The sequence below is a fragment of the Muscardinus avellanarius genome (assembly GCF_963383645.1).
Source record: "Muscardinus avellanarius genome assembly, chromosome: 18".
Taxonomy (NCBI): Eukaryota; Metazoa; Chordata; class Mammalia; order Rodentia; family Gliridae; genus Muscardinus; species Muscardinus avellanarius.
Window position 1 is genome coordinate 26,524,809 of NC_137804.1, and position 24,897 is coordinate 26,549,705.

General features: G+C 40.9%; 1 protein-coding gene and 1 pseudogene across 4 annotated transcripts in view; one reads left to right on the forward strand and one right to left on the reverse strand.

Annotated features, from left to right (window-relative positions):
• Positions 1-24,897, forward strand: part of ERC2 (ELKS/RAB6-interacting/CAST family member 2) — a gene marked incomplete at both ends in the record, with an annotated part of 759,201 nt that overhangs the window by 283,091 nt on the left and 451,213 nt on the right. For all 3 annotated transcript variants that reach the window (XM_080715235.1, XM_080715236.1, XM_080715237.1), the window contains one exon: positions 11,889-12,044. In XM_080715235.1, the coding sequence (XP_080571361.1) occupies positions 11,889-12,044 (156 nt within the window). The remainder of the gene's footprint in view (positions 1-11,888; positions 12,045-24,897) is intronic.
• On the reverse strand, positions 9,038-9,850 carry LOC308276895 (microtubule-associated protein RP/EB family member 1-like; annotated as a pseudogene). The gene has a single exon. The product of its transcript is annotated as a microtubule-associated protein RP/EB family member 1-like (transcript).

Sequence of the window (24,897 nt, forward strand, 5' to 3'; positions counted from 1 at the left end):
CACATTGGTCATTTTGACAATTATATGGCGTGGGGATCCTCTTCTCCGATCCTGTCTAAAGGGAGTTCTATACGTTTCCTGGACCTGCGTATCGACCTCTTGCTCTATGTCTGGAAAATTTTCTGCTATTACTTCCTTGAAGAGATTGTTGATCCCTTTGGTTTCACTTTCTTTTCCCTCCTCTATTCCAATTATTCTTAAGTTAGCTCTCTTAAAATGGGCCCATATTTCTTCAATATCAGATTCCTGCTTTCGGATATTTTTTTTTAGATTAGAAACTATGCGTTCATTTTTGGAATGATTATCTTCTAAGAGCGAGATTCTGTTCTCCATGTGTTCTAATCGGTTGTTTGTGCTTTGAATTGAGGCCTTTACTTCATTAATTGCATCCTTTATCTCTTTTTGGCTCTCTCTGAGTTCTTTTCGAAGCACCTCTATTATTTCTACAGTTATTTTCCTGATTTGATCTTCTAGAAATCTCTGATTTTCTGTTTTATCGGGTTCTGATGTTGTGGGGTTGTGAGCATTCATTGCTCCAGTATTATTCCTCTTTCCCATGATTTCGGAAGTTTGTGCCTTCTCTGGGTTCTTCCCTTGGGTCACTATGACTTCACTTAAGGTGCTCTGGATCTCGAGTCTGTAGTATCTCAGACCCCACTACTCCTTTACTGGGTTGTATCACAGAGTTTCCGACCCAGAGAGTCGATAAAGGCTGCTTTAGACTATGGGGGGTGCCAGGTTGCACATTCTCCTATGGTGTGATATCACTGCCACCGCCCCTCTCCCACTGGGTCAAGTCCCAGTGAGTACAGTACTGGGATTTCTCCGCTGTGGCCCACAATTTGACTCACTGTTCTTGAGTACGCAGATGTAGCTGTACTGAATTCGGTGAATTCGGTGCTGTTGCCGCCGGTGGCAATATGGTGCCGCTGCTACGCCCTTGTTTATGGGGCTGGCGTTTTTTTTTTTTCTTGGTTTTGATTTCCACTCTGAATCCCTGCAGCGTGTGCTGAGCTCAGCCACTAGGAGCTTTAGATGCCCTGTACGCCAAGAAATCTTGCCTGTCTGTTCCGCAGCGGCTCCCCTCGGCTTGCTGTGGCCGTCCCGTGAATTCGCCGGTGCCGCCGGCAGTAAGGCACTGCTGCCGCGTCCTCGGGCGTGAAGCCGCGTCCTCGGGCGTGAGGATCTCCTCTGTGGCTCTGTTCTCAGTCTGCTTTCTCTCTGGAGCCTGGTGATTTTTTTTGTTTCTCTGGTGATGTTGTTTTCTGGCTTTGAAAGGCGCTGATATTGTGGTAATGGAGATTTGTTGTTAGCGGGGCTCTTAAGCCCCGCTTTTCTCGGTCGCCATCTTCCCGGAAGTCTGGTAATTGCATTTTTAATACCAGAATGGAGAACTATTGTTTGCTTTGTCCTACAAACTTCCTTTCTGTACATGGAGATAATGCAAATTTATTTTTATTTTTATTTATCTATTTATTTTTGCGGGACTAGGGATGGAACCCAGGGGAATTTTACCTCTGAGCTACTCTCTAGGCCTATTTTATTTTTATTTTTATTTGGAAACAGAGTCTTGCTGAGTTGCTGAGGCCGGCCTTGAGCCTGGGATCCTTCTGTCTCAGCCTCCCAAGTACTGAGATTAGCGGTGTGTGCCACCACAACTGACTTATTTGTAGCCCGGAGGGAGAAGGGCTTCCAGGAACTCCAGTACCAAAAAAAAAAAAAAAAAAAAAAAAAAAAAAAAATTCCTAGCTTAATTTTCAAGACTGATTATCATCCCATCTCGTCTTCCTTTCATTTTCAACTCTCTGCAACTAGATGCAATCTGTGCTCTCTAATCCGTCTTTCTGCTCCTCCTCCTCAGTGCATTCCTCGATATTTATTCCCTTGTTCGTTTACATGTTATATGCTGGACTTCCTGCGTAGCTTCGGGTTTTGTGTGCATCTTCTAGCTGGAAAGAATTTCATGTTCTCTACGATCATCTTCTTCATGTAGAAACCACAGATTCGGCTCCTGTGCTTTCTGAAGATCTTTTGATTCTGCTATGGCAGTACTAACCTATTTCTGAATTCTCTGTAGATGTGCAGAATATTACATCTAACTCTCTATTGGTGTTATCTTTCACACTATTACTTATGCATTATACTCTCCTGTTACAAGTGACAGACGCTCACTCTTGTATTTGGCATGGTGGGGAGTGGAGGGTGCAGACAGTGACAGCTAGCATGTCACACGATGGTGCAAGGCCCAGTCACCCACCACAGGCCCACATTTTCCTTACTCTCAGAAAAGGAGAGTGTGCATGAGTGAGTGAGCATGAGCACCGTTCAACTCCTATTTTTAATCCTCTGAAAGAACTCTGTTTGGCTTTGCTAGAGTTATGAATTCATCCTGTACCGGTCACTGTACGCAGACCACCCATGGCACTTGCCTCTGGTCTGGGCCACATGGTTGAAACCCACTAAAAGCTCTGGGAGTTGGGGAGATCCCCTTCCCCAAAGCACAAGAAGCTGCAGGCATACAATAGATATGATAGAGGCAGAAAAGAGAGAAAAGGTAATGTTAATTGAGCACCTACTTCGTATTGGCTATTTTTTTCTGTAAGACTTACATGTTGTCATTCATTTAACTTTATAACAACCTGAGATTACAAGATTTAGCAAGGTTAGAGCCGGGCGTGGTGGCGCACACTTGTAATCCCCGCTCTTGGGAGGCGGAGACAGGAGGATCGCGCAGGTTCGAAGCCAGCCACGCTGGCTTAAGAGACCCTGTTTCCAAATAAAAAAGTATAAAAAAATAGGTCTGGGAGTGTAGCCCGGAGGTAGAAGGGCTTTCAGGAACTCCAGTACCACCAAAATAAATAAATAAATAAATAAATAAATAAATAAATAAATAAATACAAGATTAGCAAGGTTAGAAATATGCTCACAGAGTTAAACAGACTGGATAAAAGTGGGAGCTGCTGTCTTCTACTTATGTTCATTAACGGATCTAGGGAATTGGTAGGAACTGTGTTGGACCATGATGATAATGGAAAAACTACTCTCCCAGGAGAGGCGCCACGGTAGGTGCTTTGTGTGCCCTTAGACATCACTTGTGGTTTTTCTAACATGCTGGTAAGCACACTTTTATTCTGGAGAGGCCAAGTGTCCTGCCCCACCATGGAAAGCCTGAACTAAGATTTGTCTCCAGGTGTGACCCCCAGAGGTCAGGGATACATTTCCTCCACCTTCCAGTGTTGTCTGTCTGGACTGTTTATTTTTAGCTGTTTTTATTAGACTTATGTGTATTAATGACAATAACAAATTTATCCATGGAGATGTAAAGTTCAGAACTCACACAGTCACTAACAAGAACCACTAGAGATACGTCTTCTGCTCATGGGTCATCAGCAACGTGCACAGAGATGGGAGAAGACCAGAGAGAAGGCCTTCCCAGGGCATGGGCTGTATGAAGAATGGGGCCCAAGCAGGCAGGTGAGACCATGACCGGGAGACAAATGCATCGAATGCTTCCAACTTGACCCGGTCCACCCTGACTCTGTGCTTGTCCATTTTCCCACAGGGACTTAGCTAGCACCTGTACAAAACAAACACAGAAACAGCATCACCCAAAAAAAGCAGCACGCCCCAGTCATCTCCATCTTCTTAGTTTGATCTGCTCCCAAAAGATGAGGTTTTGATTTCTAGTTGTATGTTTCCTCTGAGTATGTCCTAAGCCTACGTTGACTTCTCCTGGAGGGTGTGAGTGGGCTACCATGACAACAGTCAACCCCTGAAGTCAGTCACCCCCAAGGCCAGAAGCCGGAGGGAGACCAAGGGCTTCTCGGTTGTTAGTTTCCAGCTACAACTAGATGATTTTTAAAAGTTAAGCCTTCAAGAGCCTCTGTGGTATCCAGTAATAATAGTTTAGAGTTTAAGTCTAAATAAAGCATAATATAATTATGTAGGGACGTTTGCTGAACATTAGATCACCTCTTTTTAAACCAAATTGGCCCTAAGTTTGTTGATCAACGTCAGTAGACCGATATGTGATCACAGCGAGTTCTGTGCCCTATAAAAACGGCTTCTATTTTCTTTCTTGGCCTGATATTAAAATGAAACCAGTAATCGTTACCGTATTTGAAAGGGAAGCACATTGTGATACTCAGCAATAACATAATCGTTGCCTTTTGTGACTAAACGATATTGCTTTTATTTGATGTTCCGCCCACTAGTGTTTGCAGTTCCTAGAGAGGAGTTGAAATGTTTCTTGCTGTTTAAGGGGCACCTGATGTTTGACAAACACAAAATGATTAAGAATGGCATGCTGACTGCAGAAGATGTTCTAGAAAGCTGAGTCCTGGATCGCTGTACACTTGTGCCGTGTTGGATAGCTCTTAAAAGTGGGATCTTATTTTACCAGGTTTGGAGAGGAAGCAGCTTCTTCTCCCCTGGCCTACATGATGGAAACCTCAACTCCGCTGTCAGAAAACTGGGGACACTGGCACACACCTTTAACATTAGCTACTTGGGAGTCTGAGGCAGGAAGGATGTAAGTTTGAAGCCAGCCAGACCATCTTACTTAGACGATGTCTCAAAATAAAATAAAAAGAGCTTGGGCTCAATGGTACACTCGACTACAATGTGTAAAGCCATAAGTTTAACACCCAGGCGTGAAAAAATGCAAATTAGAGTTTAAGATGTAAGGGCCACAAAGAGTATTGTTCACAGTCAAATATTTATACATGTACATACATGCCTACAAATAAATGAGTATGCATGCAGACATGTAAATGTAGTTTCTTCAAGCTTGGGTCTGAAATTCCAGGAGATTTTATACAGAAAAAATCTAGGAATTTTGGCCTTTATGGTCACATTGAACTTATAGTTAAACTATAAGTTAGGATTAAACTATAAGTTAGGAAGAAAAACTCTATTAGAATCTAAAAATCTGTTTAGTAGAATTTTAATGGATATCTTTATATGTTTTAGGATGCAGTTATAATCTTAAGGCTTTCATAGCAATAATTAAAATGTTAATAGCGAGCATATCTGGGTAATGGGATTGTAGATAATAATTATTTATATAGCTTTCCAAGTATTTTTTAAAATAATGAACATATCTCAATTTTATAGTCAGAAGAAATGTTGATTTAAAATGGCCCTCACTTACTTCAGAAGACTCTTATGAACCTTTGCAAGTTCATTTTTCTACAGTCTTTTAACTCTTGTTCTTTTTTTTCAATCTGTGAGGTTCTCCTGGTCCCAAGCTCTCTGAGTCTCTCAGTATGGGTCCCTGTACTTGCCAGCTTGAGCTGCCTTAACAAAACACCACAGCGTGTGCGGCACGCACACTGGAGTCTGTTTTCCCACAGTTCCCGAGGCTGGGAGTCTGAGATCAGGAGCCTGGCGTGGTTGGGTTCTGGTATGGATGCTCTTCCTCACTTGCGGAGGCCACTTTCTTTTTGTCATCTTGTGGGAGGAGGAAGGGGAGAGGGAGAGAATGTGTGCAGGAGTGCGGGGCGCCCCCCCCCCATGCAAGCACCCTGGCATCTCTTATAAAGGTACCAGTTTCATCACAAGGGCCCAGCCATGACCTTATCTAACCCAAATGGCCTAACAAGGGCCCCATCTCCAAATGGTATCACATTGGGGGTTTGGGCTTACATGTATAAATCTGGGGGTAATACAAACATTCAGCCTATAATACTCCCCTTTATCAAACTGGTTGTATACTAGATTCCAGAAGTTTCATATAAAATTGACAAGTTCTGAAAAGCTATCCATAAGTCCTGAATGGTAATTTTCTCTGGGTAGTAGCATTAGAAGAGATTTTTTTTCTCCATTTTCTATGAATTTAAAATATATTGCTTTCATAACTGGAAAACCACAATAGGTACTATTTTTAAAGGAAAAAATCTACAGATAAACATGTCATAATATTTTTAAAGAAAAAATACTTTTGGTGGTACCACAAATTGAATCTAGGGATAGACATTCTACCTCTGAACTATACCCCCAAAACTTTTATTTTTTCTGTTGAAAACAGGGTCTCCTTATATTACTAAGAGTCTCATTAAGTTTCTTTTTTATTTTTAATTATTTTTAAATTTTTTATTGGTGCATTATATTCATACAACTCTCATTAAGTTTCTGAAGCTGTCCTGGAACCTGTGATCCTCCTGTCTCAGCCTCCTAAGTACTGGAATTATGGGCATGTGTTGTTTGTTTGTTTTGTTTTGCAGTACTAGCAAATCCAGGTGCATTCTACCTCCAGAGCACTTTTGTTGTTGTTGTTGTTGTTGTTCTACCTCCAAACTACTCCCTAGCCCAATTTTATTCTTTATTTTGAAACAGGCTCTCACTAAGTTGCAGAAGACCTCACTAAGTTGCTAAGGCTAGCTTTGATCCTGTGCTTCTTCAGTCTCAGCCTCTCAAGTACTAGGATTATAAGTGTGAACCACCATGCTTATATGCCTGAATTTAATCTTGAAATATTTAGAAATCTTTTTATTTCATCTTCTAGTGATTTTTCTGAGAGTTAGTGAAAGTTATCTATGGTTCTTTAAGCACTTGGTTCTGGGCACATAATAGACCCAGAAAGTGGTTGTTATCCTTCTTCTTTTTTTTTTTTTTGCAGGTTTGGGGATGGAACCCAGGGGCATTCGACCTCCAAGCTACAGCCCCTGCTCTATTTTTTATTCTTTATTTTGAAACCAGGTCTTACTGAATTGCAGAGAGCCTCACTAAGCAGCTAAGGCTGTTTGTGAACCGTGATCCTCCAGTCTCAGCCTCTCGAATGCTGGGATTACAAGCTTGCACCACCATACCCAGCTTTACCCTTCTCTCCTTTTCTCCTTTTACTATGATGACAGCATAATTATAGTAATAATTATTATATTGCAAAGTGAGGTATGCACAAAGACAGGACAGACAGATATATTTTTTGTAGGTTTTTTTTTTTTTTGCGGTACTGGGGATGGAACCCAGGGTACCTCTGACTCTGAGTTACACCCCCAGCCCTATTTTTTCTTCTTTATTTTGAAACAGGGTCTCACTGAGTTGTGAAGGGCCTCCCTAAGTAGCTGAGGCTGTTCGTGAACCACGATCCTTGGTTTCCCGAATGCTGGGATTACAAGCGTGCACCACCACACTCAGCTAGTTTTTTTTTTTTTTTTAATACAGAAATTTATTTAGAAACTACTTAAAAGTAGAATAAAAAAAAAAAAACCTTTCAAGAAAGACCAGGTAGAAAATGGGTTCCCAATAATAGGGAATTTTAGGGCAACAAAAGTCTAAAAGGCCACAAAAGAGAAATAGCACCTCTGTCCTTTGAACAATGGCTAGTTACTCGCATTTTTTGGCATTGTTAACCAATGAATCTGGGTTTTCCTCTAAATTCCACACAAAGCATGTACTACACAGCAATCCTGTCATAAAAATATCTGTTTTCTACACACATTTTAGGACAAGCTACAACCATAAACAAATCAATATAAACACATCAGGGCTGAGGAGTCTCAGCAGTGGGTAGCATACGTTTTGCAGTATTCTGCCAAACAAAGGAACTGAACAGGCCGTGGTCAGTGCAAAAGAGGGAGAGTTAAGGAATGAAATATTTTAGGTATTAATAATTAATTCAGACATGGTACTCTATTTTCTGCAAAAGAAATTGAAAATCTAGTAACACACTAGTAAAGTCTATCTCCAAAAAGATTAATGCACTGGCAAAGTATCCTGTTGACAGTGGAGAGCTGGGGACAGCAGATACCGAAAACACCCGAGCCTTGCAGATGCCAAGGTTACAATGACCTTCACTGGTCACTCCCTTTGCTAGAGGAACAGCAAACATGTGCAGGATGCTCATCTGCCTCGGCATCCTCCGCCTGCTGTTCTTCCAGTGCTGAGCAGCAAACTTAAGGAGCCAACGAGGGGTCCCCAGTGGGCAGGGAGAGTGGAGAAGAGAAGTACATTGAAGGTAAATACAAATAGCAAAATGGGACACAACCCCCACTCAAGCCCCAGAGACATGGGAAGATCCCCAAAAGTAGTTGTTAGATTACAAAACTGGACACACCTCATTTCTCCCCAAAACACAATACATAGAAATTTCAGGAATAAATGGAAAAATCTTCAGAAAAATTCTCAGTGGAATGTTCTTTATCTGAAACATCTCAGGGCTGAAACACCCCCTCTATTCATCGAGGCAATCGTGCTGCCTGTTTTTGTTAGGGGTGCAGTTGGTGGATGACACCAAGTGGTTTTACTGATCAACTTCTTAAACTTTCCTTTTAGGCTTGGGAGGATTCAAGCAGCCCCAAAGGCCTGCGATAGCAGGTTCCGAATGTTCTGAAGTCTGGCCCTTCCTTCCCAGACACAGTGTCAGAGACCTAAGATCTCCTGTCACACTAGATTTTACATTTTGAAATATGGAAGCATATTTTAAATACTCTTAAGGTATTTATTTATTAAAATGTTCTCTGCCAAGATTCCACATCAGCTTAAAATTCAATTCAGTCTTTACATTTCTCTACTGAGGTTACCGCCTTGGTGTGTTACATCAAAACACTTTCTCTAACAATCAGCATAACCAGCACCCACACGGTAAGGCCCACGGTCAGCCTCTTTGTTCCCCAGGTGAACCGACTAGATTTAATTCTGCTCTGCTATATGGTAAAAGTTCCCAACTCAGTTATCAGAAGATGAATGAAACTTCTGCAAAGTGGAGTTTTAAAAATAGATAAACCGGGCGTGATGGTGAACGCTTGTAATCCCAGTATTTGGGTGTCTGAGACGGGAGGATTCGGATTCTTGACCAGCCTCGACTACTAAGTGAGGCTTCTCCGCAACTTAGTGAGGCCCTGTTTCAAAATAAGGAGTAGCTGAGCAGTAGAATGCCCTGGGTTCAATCCCCAGCATTGAAAAAAAAAAAAAAAAAGGATAAAAAAAGGATACTTTTTGCTTATAAAAAGAAACCAGCGAATCCTCTAAGAAAATGGAAGGAAGTATTTTACAGTTAAGCACATGATTTGGAGCGAAGAATTCGGATGATGCTCTGCTAATCCGCTTTTATTTCCTCCTGTGGACCCCACCCCCAATCAGGTATCACACAAAACCTTCCTCTGGGGCATAGAGAATATCTACAGTCCTCTGCAATACAGGGTCATTTCCCCCACTCCTGACAAATCAATTCAATGTCCCTTAGCTTTCTGAAGTAGAAATGCCTCTCTTCAGGTCCTTGGCAGAGAGTTTCACTACGTTGACCGGCTGCATCAATCCAACGTCGTCGTCATCCCCATTGCCCACGCCAGGATGCTTGCGCGCCACTCCTGGGCCAGCCTGAGGAGTCGCAGTAGTTCTCTGTGTTGAACTGGGTCTCTGTGGAGCTGCCCTGCCAGAGCTGAGCGGTTTCTTCGATTTAATTGGTTTATTCAAAGCTGGAGTAACAAGGGAGGGGGCCGCTTCAGTTTCTTGACCTTGTCTGGCAGTAATAGGGTCATAGTCTTTGCCATCATAGTTTGCATTAAAAAAATTTCTTGAACTACTGAACAAATTCAAAATTATCCTGAAATTTTTCTTTTACTAATTTATCCACAGAAATTATTTTGTAAACTCCCATTCTCTTAATACCAGCTTGTATTATTTTAAAGTTCTGGATATATTCGTGTTCTAGTTTCGCTTGGAGTTTCACGTTCTTCAAGGCAATGGAACCGGGGAACAGCCTGTCCATAAACTGACGATAGGCAGCCCCTGAGCACAACTGTTCAGTCTTTGTCAGATTCATCTGCAGAGGCTCATTGACCCAGGCCAGCGTGTCATGTTGACCTGGGTTATCGCTGGTGACTGACGCCGAGTGTACGTTCGCTGCCATTAGGCATGAGATGTGTGTTCTCTGGAGGGAGGCTGATGTGTCAAAACAATAAAGTTCTATTATTATTATTATTATTATTATTATTAATTATTATTATTACTATTATTTTGCAGTACTGGGGATGGAACCCGGGGCATTCTACCTCTGAGTGACAATCCCAGCCCTATTTTTATTCTTTATTTTGAAACAGGGTCTCATGGAGTTGTGAAGGGCCTCACTAAGTAGCTGAGGCTGTCCGCGAACCACGATCCTCAGGTCTCAGCCTCCCAAATGCTGGGATTACAAGCGTGTGCCACCATGCCTGGCAAGAATGTTCTTTTTAGAAAATATGAATCCTAGGGCTTATGGCGGTGTAGCTCAGTGTTAGAATGTGCGCTTAGCTTGCATGAGGCTCCCGGTTCCATCCCCAACATGGGTCTTGGTGGAACTGCGTTCACAGCCAGCTCTAGCATTAGTTCTGTCTCCTCATTAAAACTGCCCGACCTTGCCCGCTCATTCTAGCCCAGTGACACCCGACATAAGGAGGTTTTTATTTTCAAAGTGAATTATAGAGTAGTCCATTCATATGTTTGCTTTTGAAATTCTTAGTCCTTTAAATTTTCATAAAATGGCCAGGCGTTGGTGGCGCACACTTGTAATCCCAGCAGTTGGGAGGCTGAGACCTGGAGGATCGTGGTTCATAGATAGCCTCAGCTACTTAGTGAGGCCCTCTGCAACTCAGTGAGACCCGGTTTCAAAATAAAGAATAAAAAATAGGGCAGAGGGTGTAGCTCAGAGGTCAAATGCCCCTACGTTCCATCCCCAGACCCGCCAAAAATAAATTTCATAAAATGGAGCCAGGTGTGCTGGTACCCACCTGTAATCCCAGTACTTGGGAAGGCGGAGACAGGAGGATCACAACTGGAGACTAGCCTCTCCAACTTAGGGAGATCCTGTTTCAGAATAAAAAATAAAAAGGGCTGGGGGTGCAGCTCAGAGGCTGAATATCTCTGGGTTCAATCAGTACCGAAAACAACAATAAAAATTCTAAGGAAATGAAAAAAAAAAGAGAGAGACAGAAGAATCAGTGGCTTATTTTCATTAATCTTCAATGACAAATTAAACACAAGCCCCTTGAATCTTTGCAATACAACAGCGGGTAAATGGTGACAGTAAGAAACACCAAGCTCGCGTGCGTTTTAGGTCTGAGTTTAATTCCTGAGGTTGTGGATGTGGTTGTTGTTTGTTTGCCTGGTTTTGCTGCAAGAGCTTTCTCTTCTCTTACTTTTTAATGCATTGTTTCTTATTAAGCGCTCTCTTGTGTAGAGTCTGTCATTGGGTTTGTTTTTTTCCCCTCTCTCCATTAATTCCACATCTGAATGCAATATTTCTAGTTTTGGGGGTGTGTAAATCAGTGCATTGGAAATGCTCCGCAAGGTAGTCATGTTTTTTGTCACGTAGGGACCTGACTGCTCGGCAAATAAATCATGATGTTGTGATATATTATTTCCAGTTGCTATAAATTTCCAGTATTTAGTGTATCGGTCATACTAAGTCCAGATTCAGTGCTTTCATTTCACTTGTGTCTGTGTTTTAGACGACTCTTTTTCTCCATTCGTAGATTCAAATTTCTTTCTCTTCGAGAGTCAAATTCCAAGCATGTCTTCTAAAACCAGCCACAGAATATACATACGACCAAATCATTTTTGTGTTTGCTAACACACTTAAAAATATGCCGTTTGACTACACTCCAAATTGCAAATTTGTCCACTTAAGTGGTATTTTTTTAACACTTATTACCATGGCTTTGGTCATTTGGTCCCCAGATATTGGTGAAACAAGTGTAGGTGATTCTGGCTTGTGTTGGCATATGATTGGATTAGGAGTCATCTCACAGACGATCCTCAACAGTGAGAAAAATAAGTTGTTCTGAATTTAGGGCATTTCTACGTAGCTAATGTATCGCTACCCAAATTGCTTTCTTAAGTTCTGTTTTGATGATGCCGGAAAAAATGTTCTTTCTCGTTCTTTAATTTTTTTTTTTTTTTTTAACCAACAGGACACGAAAATCGCTTCGCTGGAGCGAAACATAAGGGATCTCGAGGATGAGATCCAGATGTTAAAAGCCAATGGGGTGTTGAACACCGAGGACCGCGAAGAAGAGATCAAACAAATCGAGGTTTACAAAAGTCACTCCAAGTTTATGAAGACCAAGGTACGACTCGGCGTTACAGACTTTTATATTTTTGGTGTGACTTGAAAAGTTATGGTTTGCATATATACTTCTTCCAAATACCCACAGAATCTGCTTTATGTAAAGTCATGAAATATATGGGCAATAAAGAATAACGCAAAAGATTTTTATATTTTTAGTTCAAAACCCTAGATTCCATGAAGGGATCAGGGAAAGCCTCTGGTGAGATTTCTACTCATTGTGACCTTCCCACTTTTCTAATGCATTTCTTTGATGTTTCTCTGTTTGGGGAATTAGCATACTTTTAGTTCTTTCTCTTCCAAATTTTTACAGTTATTCTAAGTTTGCTAATTTTAGTAAGCTGCAACATTGCTGTATTTCTTGTTTATTCCTAGAAGGTGATTGTCTCAAAAGCTGTTTCTCTTGCAAACTAATTTAATGCACTTTAATTTTTTTTTTTTTTTTTTTTTTTTTTTGTGTGTGTGTGTGTGTGGTACTGGGGTGGAACCCAGAGGCTTTCTACCTCCAGGCTACACTCCTAGACCTATTTTATACTTTATTTGGAAATAGCATCTCACTAAGTTGCTGAGAGCCTCACTAACTAGCTGAGGCTGGCTTCGAACCTCCGCGATCCTCCTGTCTCAGCCTCCCAAGCACAGGGATTACAAGTGTGCGCCACCATGCCCGGCATGCATTTAATATTTTTAAGATATTTGGTTTTGTGTAATCAATTTTAAGTTTGGGTGCTTCCAGATCCTGAACTTATTCAACCTTTCTAAGTCTCTGTTTCTTCATGTGTATATTAAGGATAAAGAAAATACCTCCCTCTGGGCACAGTAGCACACACCTCTATTACCAGTATTTGGGAGGCTGAGCTAGGATGATTGCAGGTTCAAGGACAGCCTCAGCCACTTACTGAGATCCTGTTTAAAAACAAAAAGAGCTGAGAGTATAGCTCAAAGGCAGAATGTCCTGGGTTCAATCTCTAGTAACACACACACACACACACACACACACACACACACACACACACACAGAAGAGAAAAAAGTACTTCCATAATTGAATTGCTTTGACAATTCCAGGAGATTTATTTAAAGCATGCAGTCCCGTGTCTCATCTCTAGAAAGCAAATATCAGACATTCTTGTTGATAGTATTATCATTATTATGGAATATTCATAAAATAGTGGAGTAAACTGCTTCATTAATTTATATCATTATCACCAGTGTGTGCCACCCACCCTGCTTAGGTTTTAATCTTGTTTGTTGCCTTCTAAGATGTAGCAGAGTTAAAATAATGGAGCCTTCTGTGAAAAAGTAGTGGGAAAGGGGAGGAAAAAAATTAAAAAAAAAAGACATTTAAGTGTTTTTCCTTAGTTGTGAAACACATGCATATTCCTTCCAGAGTTTGCAAATGTATAGAGAGGAAATCACAATAATATCTAGTTACTTCACCATGTATGCGTGGGTGTGTATCACATGTGTGTTTCTGAAAGAGAAAAAAAAAGCTGCATACTTCTGCCTGCTCTTCATCTCAAAGGAAGGTGTTGATTATGTCTAAAAGTGTGGAATGGGAGAAGGATGTAGTTCAAAGGACTTCAATGTAACCCTTTGCTTTCGGGGACCGCCACAGACTTGCACATGGGGTTCCCTGTCCCCACTCTTTCTGGCTTTGTTCTTCTGCAGTCCTTCCCTTTTAAAGTTGAGCTGAAAAGCAGCAAACACAGTACCAAGGGGACCTGTGACAGCACTCAGATCACCCTAGAATGAAGACCGCAGACAGAGAGGACCAAGTCAGGAAGCTTGGGCTTGGGCTTGGGCTTGGGCTTGTCTAACATGTGCGATGCCCAGGGCTCCATCCCCAGCACCACGAGGCCAGGAAAAAAGGCTTTGGGAGAAAGTTATCGTTTTGGTTTAAGCTTCCTTCCCCCCCACCCTGTCGTTCCACGAGGAGAGATTGATTGTTCACGCCCCGCTACAGCTGAGGATGCCATGCAGTGGCAGGCTTGTCCTTCATAATAATGATGATATTACTAATACTATTACTAATACTATTATAAAACTTTATGTGTGAGCAGAAAAGTGAGATAATATAGTTAAGTACTTGGCCCAAAGAGCAGCTAGTAATTATAAATGGTATTTTGTTGTTGTCATGCTAGGGATTGAACTCAGGGGCATTCTACCTCCAAGCTAGACTCCCAGTCCTATTTTTTTTTTATTTTGATAGGATCTCGATAAGTTGCTGAGGGTCTCACTAAGTTGCTGAGGCTGGCCTCAAGCCTGAGATCCTCCTATCGCAGCCTCCCAAGTACTGGGATTACAGATACGCATCACCACACTCAGCTAAATATTATTCTTGAAGGAATATAGCCAAATATAATAATAATAGTAATAGTAGTGGTAATAATAATAATAATAATAAGAAGAAGAAGAAGAAGAAGAAGAAGAATGTTATGTTTAAACTGAATTATGTGAAAAATGGATATTTAGAAACACAAATAAAAATGAGTTTTTGTCTCAAACAAATATTCCTTATAGACCGAAAAGAATCAGATTTTATATTATCTGTTTTAAAAGACCATTCTTTTAAAAATTTTTATGTGCTTGATATTGGAAATTGAGCCCAGGGATGTTCTAACTCTGAGCCCTATTTTTATTTTTTATTTTGATGCAGAGTCTCACTAAGTTGCCGAGGCTGGCCTCAAACCTGTGATCGTCCTAGCCTCCTAAGTACTGGAATCAGAGGCCTACATCACCACACTCGGTGAAAGACGGTTCTTACTGGATCAAGCTATAACATTTCTTGACGTTACTAGGTTTTCTTAATCCTTCTACTTCGGGGAAGAGAGCAGGATTCTGTATTTTAGCCTAGAAATGCAGCTTTCACTAATTACTACAATGGATAAAGCATGTGGGTTGGAGGGAAAGAAATATTTTAAATATCCATGCAGAGAGCCATGCACCTCACTTTGATTTTTTTTCTCTGTTTGGTATTGGGGCTTGAACTCAGGGGGATTCTACCTCCAAGCTACACCCCTAGCCCGATTTTTTTTTTTTTTTTTTTTTGGAAATAGGGTTGCTGAGAGCCTGGCTAAGTTGCCAAGGCTGGCTTTGAATCTGCAATCCTCCTGTCTCAGACTCCCAAGTACTGGGATTACAGGTGTGTGCTACCATGCTGGCCTCCCACTTAGATCTTGAGCAGATAGTTGAGACTGGCAGAAATTATTTTCTTCCTTTTTTTTTTTTAATGTTACTGAGGATGGAACCCAGGGACATTCTTCTTCTGAGCTACACCTCCAGCTCTATTTTTTATTCTTTATTTTGAAACAGGGTCTCACTGAGTTGCAAAGGGCCTCACTAAGTAGCTGAGGCTGTCCTCAAACCGAGATCCTCCCATCTCAGCCTCCCAAATGTCGGGATTACAAGCGTGCGCCACCACGCCCGGCTTCCTGGCAGGAACTCTTGAAGGCTTCATGATTAAGTTAAGTAACAGTGAAAGACCTAAGTTGCTTTGTTTTTGTTTTTTGGTGGTATTGGGGTTCCTTCTACCTCCGGGCTACACTCCCAGACCTATTTTTTATATTTTTGAAACAGGGTCTCTTAAACCAGCATGGCTAGCTTCGAACCTGCGCGATCCTCCTGTCTCTGACTCCCAAGTGCGGGGATTACAAGTGTGCGCCACCACGGCCGGCCTAAGTTGCTTTTTTATTTTTTTAAATTCTCTTATTGTTTATTTGGTTTCTGATTGTCAATAAAATGTTGAATATGATGACATTGTTTAGCTTGCTTCTCATGACTTCATCTTTTTTTTTAGATGAAACTTAGAAAGATTAAAACAAACTGGGGGTGAGACCGTAGGATCGCGGTTCGCGGACAATCTCAGCTACTCAGTGGCGCTCCGTAACTTAGTGAGACCCTGTTTTAAAATAAAGAATAAAAAACAGGGCAGGGGGTGTAGCTCAGAGGTTGAATGCCCCTGGGTTTCATGCCCAGACCTGTAAAATATACATATATATATACATATATATATATGTGTATATATATGTATATATATGTACATACATATATATAATATACACACACATACATATAATCTCTAAACATTATCTCATGCTCTTTAAATTATACCCAAAGATCTTGATAGGTTTTTATCATATTAAAACTTTTTGCGAGATTCCAGCATGGTTTTAGTCCCAATGCTGCTGAAGATTGAGTCCAGAGGCAGTCTATCATTGAGCTCTACCCCAGCCCTTTTTACTTATAGTTTGAAACTGGGTCACTATAAGTTGTCAGGTGCTGGCCTCAAACTTGCAATCCTCCTCTCTTAGCCTCCCAAGCACTGGGATTGTAGGCATGTACTATTGCGCCTGGCTTAACCTCTCATAATTTTTAAAATCCATGTTCCAAATTCAGTACTGTAGTTAAACATTCCTTCAAGTCCTTTTCCAAATATGAAATTGCTAAATCAATATATAACCAAAATAGATACATTCAGCCAACCCTTATGAGATAGGAATCATAATATATGAATAAATATATCATATTCATTCAGTCCGTTTATTAATGCCTTCTTTATAAAATTAAAGTCTTCTTAAACCAACTCACTTAAAGTGAAAATGAAAAAAGAAATTTAAGGAAGGAGAAAAACAAAGAGAGAAAGGAAGAAAGAAAGAGGAAAATGGAAGAAAGAAAGAAGAGAAAGAGAGAAGGAGAAAGAGAAGGAAGGGAGGAGAATTGTAATAATGGTAGCATTGCCACCCGCATGCTGGGCTGGGTTGGGGGCTGCTTTCCATCCCTGATGGGTTCTTCCCTGTCCTTTACTCTCCCACTTCCAGCCTCAGTGCATCTTGGCATCTCGGAGGGACTTGATATCACCAACTCTTCGTGTCATGTAAATGATACTAAGACAATTTCTTTTTTATATTTGAAAATCATTGGCAGCTAGATTCCTTCTGGATAAGATTGGGAAGTCAGAAAGGACATGGCACAGAGCAGAGCTCTCAAATGCCGCCCGGCCCTGGGCCCTAAGTTGCTTTATTAATATGACATCATAGCAAAACCAGCGCATCACATATTTCGGTACATGAAAGAGACATTGCAACCTCAGCTGGCCTGAAGGCGGGGATACCAGGCATAGTCGGCTGGGGCAGAAATCCCGGCATCTAGCAAGTCCTTCAGCATGTGCAGCGTCCCTGAGAACCGAGCCCCTGGGAGAACCCTCTCCCTCACCCCAGCCGGTGCAGGTCTCCCCTATTGGAAACTCCAGTTCTTGCCCCAGTGCCAAAGGGGAAACTGGATTGTCAGGGCTGACTCAGAGGCTGTGAAAGCAGGAGTCACTTTCAGGAACATTATCAAGCCTTTGAGAATGGAATGTATCATATAAATAATTGTTTTTCAAAAAGAAACAACAAAGGATGCCTCCCCGTTCTGTACAAGCTATATTCCTACCTATATTCCTACCTATATTCCTATTTTTCACCTACCAATCCCGGCGTTGCTATATTAGCCGCTCCCTCTGTCTTCAGTGTTTGCCAAAGCCGCCGCTTTGCTGTCTTAGGTCGCCCCCGTTACTCTGAACACGTTTCCTTAGAAGCCTCTGATGGGTTACAAACCTCATAACCCAAACCGCCTGATAGTAACCATATCGCTTTCTAGACGTGAGGACTGTGTCTGCTGTGAAAAAGAAGCTGTTTTCCTTGGCAGCATGGTTTTTTTGGGTGTTGGTGCTGTTGCAGATGTAAGTGGGGGAGGAATTTTCAGACGGGATGAAGTGTGCCTGATGTCCACATGGACTTCATATGAAGCGCGTGATGTAATTCCACAGGGCTTTTACGCTGGCCATCGCGGAGACAGACCTTCCCCGGCCTCAGTCTTATGTACGTCCAATTGCGTCACTCTCCATTTTTATTGAGTTCATGGCTGTTAAAGAAGGCAAAAGGCATATTTTTATGGAAGCATATGATTTTTTACCCTGTAACCATATTCCCTGTAGGAAAGCCTTTTTTTCTGTTATTGTCTGTATAAATATTTATTTAAAATTTACCTCATGGCAGCGATAGTCTGAAAGCTAACATTTATAGATTGAAAAAGCTTTATCCTTATCAACCTGTTCATATTGAAGAAAGTAGGTGTATGGGGACCCTATGACGCCCTTCCTTCCTGCTAACCCCAGTCCCTGGGCCAAAGTGATTTCATTCAAATTTCTCTCTCCACACGCCAATCCCTACAACAGCTCTTACCCTGGTATTCGTGAGTTAGCACACATCCGCGTTTTCAATAGAAACGCCATCTTTGCTTAGACTTGCAGAGCGGAAAGGTTTTTCTTTTTGAGCTTTAATTTCAGATGAATCAGTTTCATATGTGGAATCAGCTCTGTATTGTTGTGCTGTCAGCTACAACTGGATGTGATTTTGGGGCCAGAGCCCCTAAGAGAGTGCTTGATCATGCTGGTCACAACACAGTTTACTTTCTTTTCTCGTTTTAGGTCATCCTAATTCCCATTGTCCTTCTTTTTTAGTATACTCAGCCCCTTTTGTATACAACAGAGGAAACTTCTGGGGAGAAATGACAATGGATTTATGATCCGCTCACTTATCAGGAAGTACTGTGTTTCATGAATTGCATATACTTTAGCGGTGTTTGATCACGCACATGAACCTCCATACGTAATCATGGTTCCTTCCCAGGGAACCTTTAAGCAGAACCAGAATGAATCCTTTGCAAGACCTCTTTCTGTTCAGCCACTACCGATCCTTTAGATTTGATTAGCTGGAGGCAATCTGTTTGTTGTCCGATGTAGTCTGATTTCTTCTTGCAAATGGGATTTTCTTTCATATCCACCTTTGTAGTCAACTGTGCAGCCTGAAGAAGCAGCAGGTCCTAGTTTTTGCCAAGCTGACCGTTCTGTTCATAGTCAGCTGTTGCTTTCGTAGCTTGGTTATTGTTTATGTCAATCTTTGTTGCTGTAAACAACAACAACGCTTAATGAATTATATTTTGAAGACATATATTTGAAAATGTGTATAAGAGCTGTTAAGTTAGAGTATCTCAAGGGTCAGATCTAAGGTGTAGCAGGGAGCTGGTGTTATAAGTAGGGTACAGGTTATTTATTTTTGTTGGCATCTGTCAAGATGGATAGACTCAAGATTTAGTTTTCACAGTTAAAATGGAATTAGAGAAAAGAAACCGGAAGTTGGTTCGGATGAGAATCTAATAGGAAGCCCACTACCATGCAAAGCTGGGGTCCTAGACTCTTAGTGCAAGTGTAAACTAAAAATAACCTCCCTGCCTCCATTTATACTAGGGGACTCCAGGAGAAATGATATATTTTGAAACTCTGGGCCAAGCCAAACTGGCTAGTTTTGAGAATCCAGCCGGCTCTTGCACAGCTGTGCGGTGTGAGATGATCCAAACAAAGCCTCAGAGTAGGGAAGGTAGTTTAAAGGTATCCTTGGCTCGTTGTGCCCCCAGGTACCGGCAGAAGCCGATGCTGTGAAGGACCATATGTTCAGCATAGGCCTCAGTGTTGCTCCAGGTAAGGTTCCAAAATTGTGAACATACAGCAAAATAACAAAGAAGAAAAACATTAATTAAAAAAAATTACAAAATCTGCATGAAAGCAAGACACCATAAGTGATAGCCAGTAAAAGAAGAAAAAAAAAAAAAAACAAAACACAGTCAAAGCTGAGGGCAAAGATTTCAGAAGTTAGAATTATAAGACAAAGCCCACTAGATATGTATGTTTAAATAAGATAAAATGAATCGCTAGATGTGGTAGTGCATGCTTGTAATCCCAGTACTTGGGAGGCTAAGATAAGAGGATTGTGGATTCGAGGCTAACCTTAGATACTTAGTGAGGCTTTCCACAACTTAGTGACACCCTGTTTCAAAACAAAGAATAAAAATAGGGCTGAGGGGTATAGCTTAGAGGTAGAAAGCCCCTAGTTTCAATTCTAATTACTGCAGAAAAATAAGTAAGTAGATAAATAAATAAATAAATAAATAAATACATGTTTAACAATGAATGAAAGTCAAGAAACATAAAAATACCGGGTGAATGTAAAGATAACCAAGTAAGATATCTAGTAGAAATGTGAAAATATAAAAACATACATTTAAATGATCAACGAGTAGTTACAGCAGGAGAGTGGGCGTAGCAGAAGATAGATTAATACAATAGGAAACAGAGCAGGAGAGATTAAGAGATGAAAAAGAAAACATGGCAGACAGTTGAGACACATGGAAGGTAGAGTAAGATCTCAAATCATTATACTTTGGGTTCCATAGTGAAAGAGAGATGGAGGGGGCATAATCCCTATTAAGAAACCATGTCTGAAGAGTGGAAGGCTGAGAATTTCCCAAAACTCAGTGCCTGTGGGTTCAATACCTAGCGTCACACACGCACACACACACACACACACACACACACACACACACACACACACACGGAACAAATTTGGAATGATAGCTTGATTTTGCAGTAGCTTCTTGTGGCTAGAAACTAGGATAATAATCGTCTCAATATGCTGAAAGAGAATATCTCTCAATCTAGAAAATTACTTTCAATACTCAGCAATGTGTTTCAAGAAAAATAGAATTGAGGTGCTTTCAGACAAAAATGAAGTTTGACAAATCCCTCCTAGAGCAAATTTTCAAACTGAAACACCAGAACTTATTTTTCTGTGTGACTATAATTTTTTGCCCATTCCCCACCCTTTCCCCATTCTTTCCTCCGCACTCTTCCCAGCCTCTTTAACTTCCCCTGTAGACTCAATTTTTATGAGGTCATCTTTTTTTAGATTCCACATATGGATGGAATCATGGGGTATATGTCTTTATGTGCCTGGCTTATAACATAATTACCACCAGTTCCATACAGGGTGTAGCATATGACAGAGTTTCGTCATTTTTGTGGCTGAATAGTATTCCGCCCTGTACACATACCATGCTTTCTTCATTCATCAGTGGATACACACGCAGGTTGTTCCGATTCCTTGACTATCATGGATGGTGCTGCTGTAAACCAGGGGCACAGGCTTCAACATACATATTTCATCTCCCTTATGTATATACGCAGTAGTGGGATTGCTGGATTATATAGTAGCTCTACTTTTAGTTGTTTGAGGACTATTCATGCTATTTTCCATGATAGCTGCCTCTATTAACTTAAATTTACACCAAGAGTATATAGTGTTCACTTTTCCTTACATCCTTGCCAGCAATTATTAGTTTTTGCCATTTTGACCGTAGCCAGTTTAAGTGAGATGAGGTGATAGCTCGCTGTGGTTTTGATTTGCATTTATCTGATGAGTGATAGTGAGCATTTTCAGCTATCCTCTGACCATTTGTATGTCTTCTTTTGAGAAATGTCTTTTGCACGTTTTTATGTTTTCTTTTTCCTTGCCATTGAGTTGTTTTACTTGCTTACATATGAGCCCTTGTCACTGGTACAGCTGATGAATTTCAGGTAAAAGTGATAAATGTATGGGTAAATATAAACAAATGTGGACTGCAAAGAGGTAATTATACGTTACACAAAACAAAGCAAAACAAGAAAGCCATAAAACACATGACAAAAATAATGTGTGTGGCAAGAGGGTAGTGACTTGACCTCAGGTGCCTCAAAGATCCTGATATTGCTCAAAAGGAAGATAAACAATAATTTTTTTGACTTCAGGTATAAATTAAAAATGTAAATGTTAAAATGTAAATGTTAAAATGTAAAAAGAGCTGTTAAGTTAAGAGTATCTCAAGGGTCAGATCTAAGGTGTAGCAGGAGCTGGTGTTATAAGTAGGGTACAGGTTATTTATTTTTGTTGGCATCTGTCAAGATGGATAAAGTAACAACCTAAGATCAAAGGTAAAGTAAAACAAATGTAATAAACATAAATAAAAGCATAACTCTTAAATGAGCCTCAAAAAATAGAATGAGAAAATAAGTCTTTCAAAACACAATGAGAAATAAAAGAAATAAATGATGGTGCCTGTAGAAAGCCCAAGGCAAGATGGGTTAGATTAAAATCACACGTATCTGTAGTCTTATCAGACAGAATAAAAGAATGTGGGAATATGCTGTATGCAGGAGACATCTACAACATGGAGAGGTTCAAAGATGATTTGAAAATGCAAAAAGACACTCTACCCAAAGAGTAAGTGTAGGAAAGTTATTGTAGACTGTAATTGTGTGTGTGTGTGTGTGTGTGTGTGTGTGTGTGTGTGTGTGTGTGTGTGTTTGGTGCTGGGGATAGGACCCAGAGGCATACCTCCAAGTTACACCCCAGCCCTATTTTCGATTCTCTCTCTCTCTCTCTCTCTCTCTCTTTTTTTTTTTTTTTTTGAACAGGGTTTCACTGAGTTGCAAAAGACCTCATTAAATAGGACCTGAGGCTGTCTTTGAACCATGATTCTCCTGTCTCAGCCTCCCATATTCCGGAATTAAAAGTATGCGCCACCAGGCCGGGCTTTAGACTGTAAATTTTACAATTAGCACAGCTAAGAATTGTTTTCAGTACTGAGGATTGAACTCAGAGATATTCTACCTCCAAGCTACACCCCCAGCCCTATTTTATTCTAAAACAGGGTGTCAGTAAGTTCCATAGGGTCTCGCTAAGTAGCTGAGGCTGGCCCGTGAAAGCATGTGCCACCACACCCGGCTACCACAGCTAAGAAATTTGGCACAACTACAAGTTCACTCATATAGTGGATGATTTTAACCCATCCTCTAAGTTATCAACAGATTAAATAGATTTTTAAAATCAAAATCTGGAAAACTTAAGTTACCCAATTTAAGGAGTTGTTGAGCTGCGCGTGGTGGCGCACTCTGATAACCCCAGTACTTGGCAGGCTGAGCAGGAGGATTGCAGGTTCAAGGACAGCCTCAGTAAGTAGTGAGACCCTCTGCAACCTAGTGAGAGAGACCTTATTTCAAAAATAAAAATAAAATAGGGCTGGGGGAGTAGCTTGGAGCCTCCCTCTGGGTTCAGTCCCTAGTAGCATAAAAGAACAAAAAAAAAAATGAAAAGGATGAAGTAAGTGTTATTTTTTGGAAAAAAGAGAATACCAGTTCTATATAAGAAATGTTCAACATTATTAGCAGTCAGCAAAATACAAATCAAAAGTGCCCTGAAATTCCATCTTAGTTAGAATAGCAATAATCAGGAATACAAAAAAATAATAAATTCTGGTGAAGATGTTGAGAAACAGGAACTCTTAATACACTGTTGTTGGAATTGTAAATTAGTTAAAACACTATAAAGATCAGTAAGGGTGTTCATCAAGAGTCTAGAAGTGAAATCACCATAAGATCCAGTCCTACTACCCCTCAGTATCTTCCCAAAGGAATTAAAGTCAAAATACTATAGTGCCAATGTGTACCTGTGTTTACTGCAGCACCATTCACAAGCGCCACCCTAGGTGCCCATTAGCAGATGAACGCATAGAGAGACTGGCGCATACACACAGTGGGATTCTACTCGGCTATAAAGGTCGAATCACTGGTGATATCATTAATAGAAAAAGATCCCAGTTTACACAAACCATTTCACTAAAAGAAGGCCCACTCCCAACTCCATGTGTATACATAAATGAGCTGAAACATGGGAAGAACAGCACGAGGTTGGAAAATTACAAGCCGGTTTTACTCATAAGCCCAGATGAAGTCTTAACAAAATATTAGCAAGGAATCCAGAAACATAAAAAGTATAAAACAGCATTATTAAAAAAGGGTTTTCGCAGTCATTTAAAGAAGAGTAATGTTTGAAAATTCCATTAATATAACTCATTGCATTAACTCTCTCTCTCCTCTCCTCTTCCCTCCTCTTCTCTCCCCCCTCCCCTCCCCTCCCCTTCTTCTTCCTCTCTCTCTCTCTCTCTCTCTCTCTCTCTCTCTCTCTCTCACACACACACACACACTAGGGGTACCCAGGATTGAACCCAAGGCATTTCTCCTTCGAGCTTTACCCTCATTCTTATTTTATTTTGAAAAAGGATCTTCTCCTTCGAGCATTACCCTCATTCTTATTTTATTTTGAAATAGGATCTTGCTAAGTTGCTGAGGGCCTGACTATGTTTGCTGAGGCTGGCCTTAAACCTGCAATCCTCCTATCTCAGCCTCCCAGGTACTGGGATTACAGGTGTGTGCCACCACACCTGGCTAAAATAACATATTAAAGGAGAAAATGTGATAACATTGAATGTTGAAACATTGGAATTCTTCCCTCTGGTATCTGGGGCAAGACTAAGGGGCCACCATTCATCACCAGACTTCTGTACTTTGCATCACCCTCCCTGCGGGTGCAGTGATTGTGACACAGTGTCTGGCTTCCAGTGGGGGAAGCCAAAGTTGCCTAAGTCCTTCTGTAGGCTGATATATCAGCATCAGTTAGACTGAAACTTTTGCTGCATTCAGTTGTTTGAAGGAAGTCATAGTACAGCTCAGGTTCAAGAGAGGATGAGCAGACTCTACCTCTAGTGGTGAGAAGTGATATCTACATAAAGGTATAAGGAAACCAATAGAAATTTCCTCTGAAGACCAGCTACCACAAGTCACATCAGATTGGCAAACATGTAAAAGACTGGTGATGTAAGATACTGACAAAGATGTGTACTGATTGGCATACCTACAAGCTTCTTGTGGTTATGCAAATCAATATAACTGCTTTGGAAAACATTTTAGTTTTAGCTGTGGGTGCTATGTGGTCCAGCAAGTTCACCTCTAAGTGGGCATTCAAGAAAATGATTGCTAAATGTACCAGGTGATACGTCCAAGAATATTCAAGCCAGGCATGGTGGAGCACGCCTGCAACTTCAGTACTTGGGAGGCTAAGATGGAGGGATTGCAGGTTTGAAGCCAGCCTCAGCCACATAGCAAGAGCCT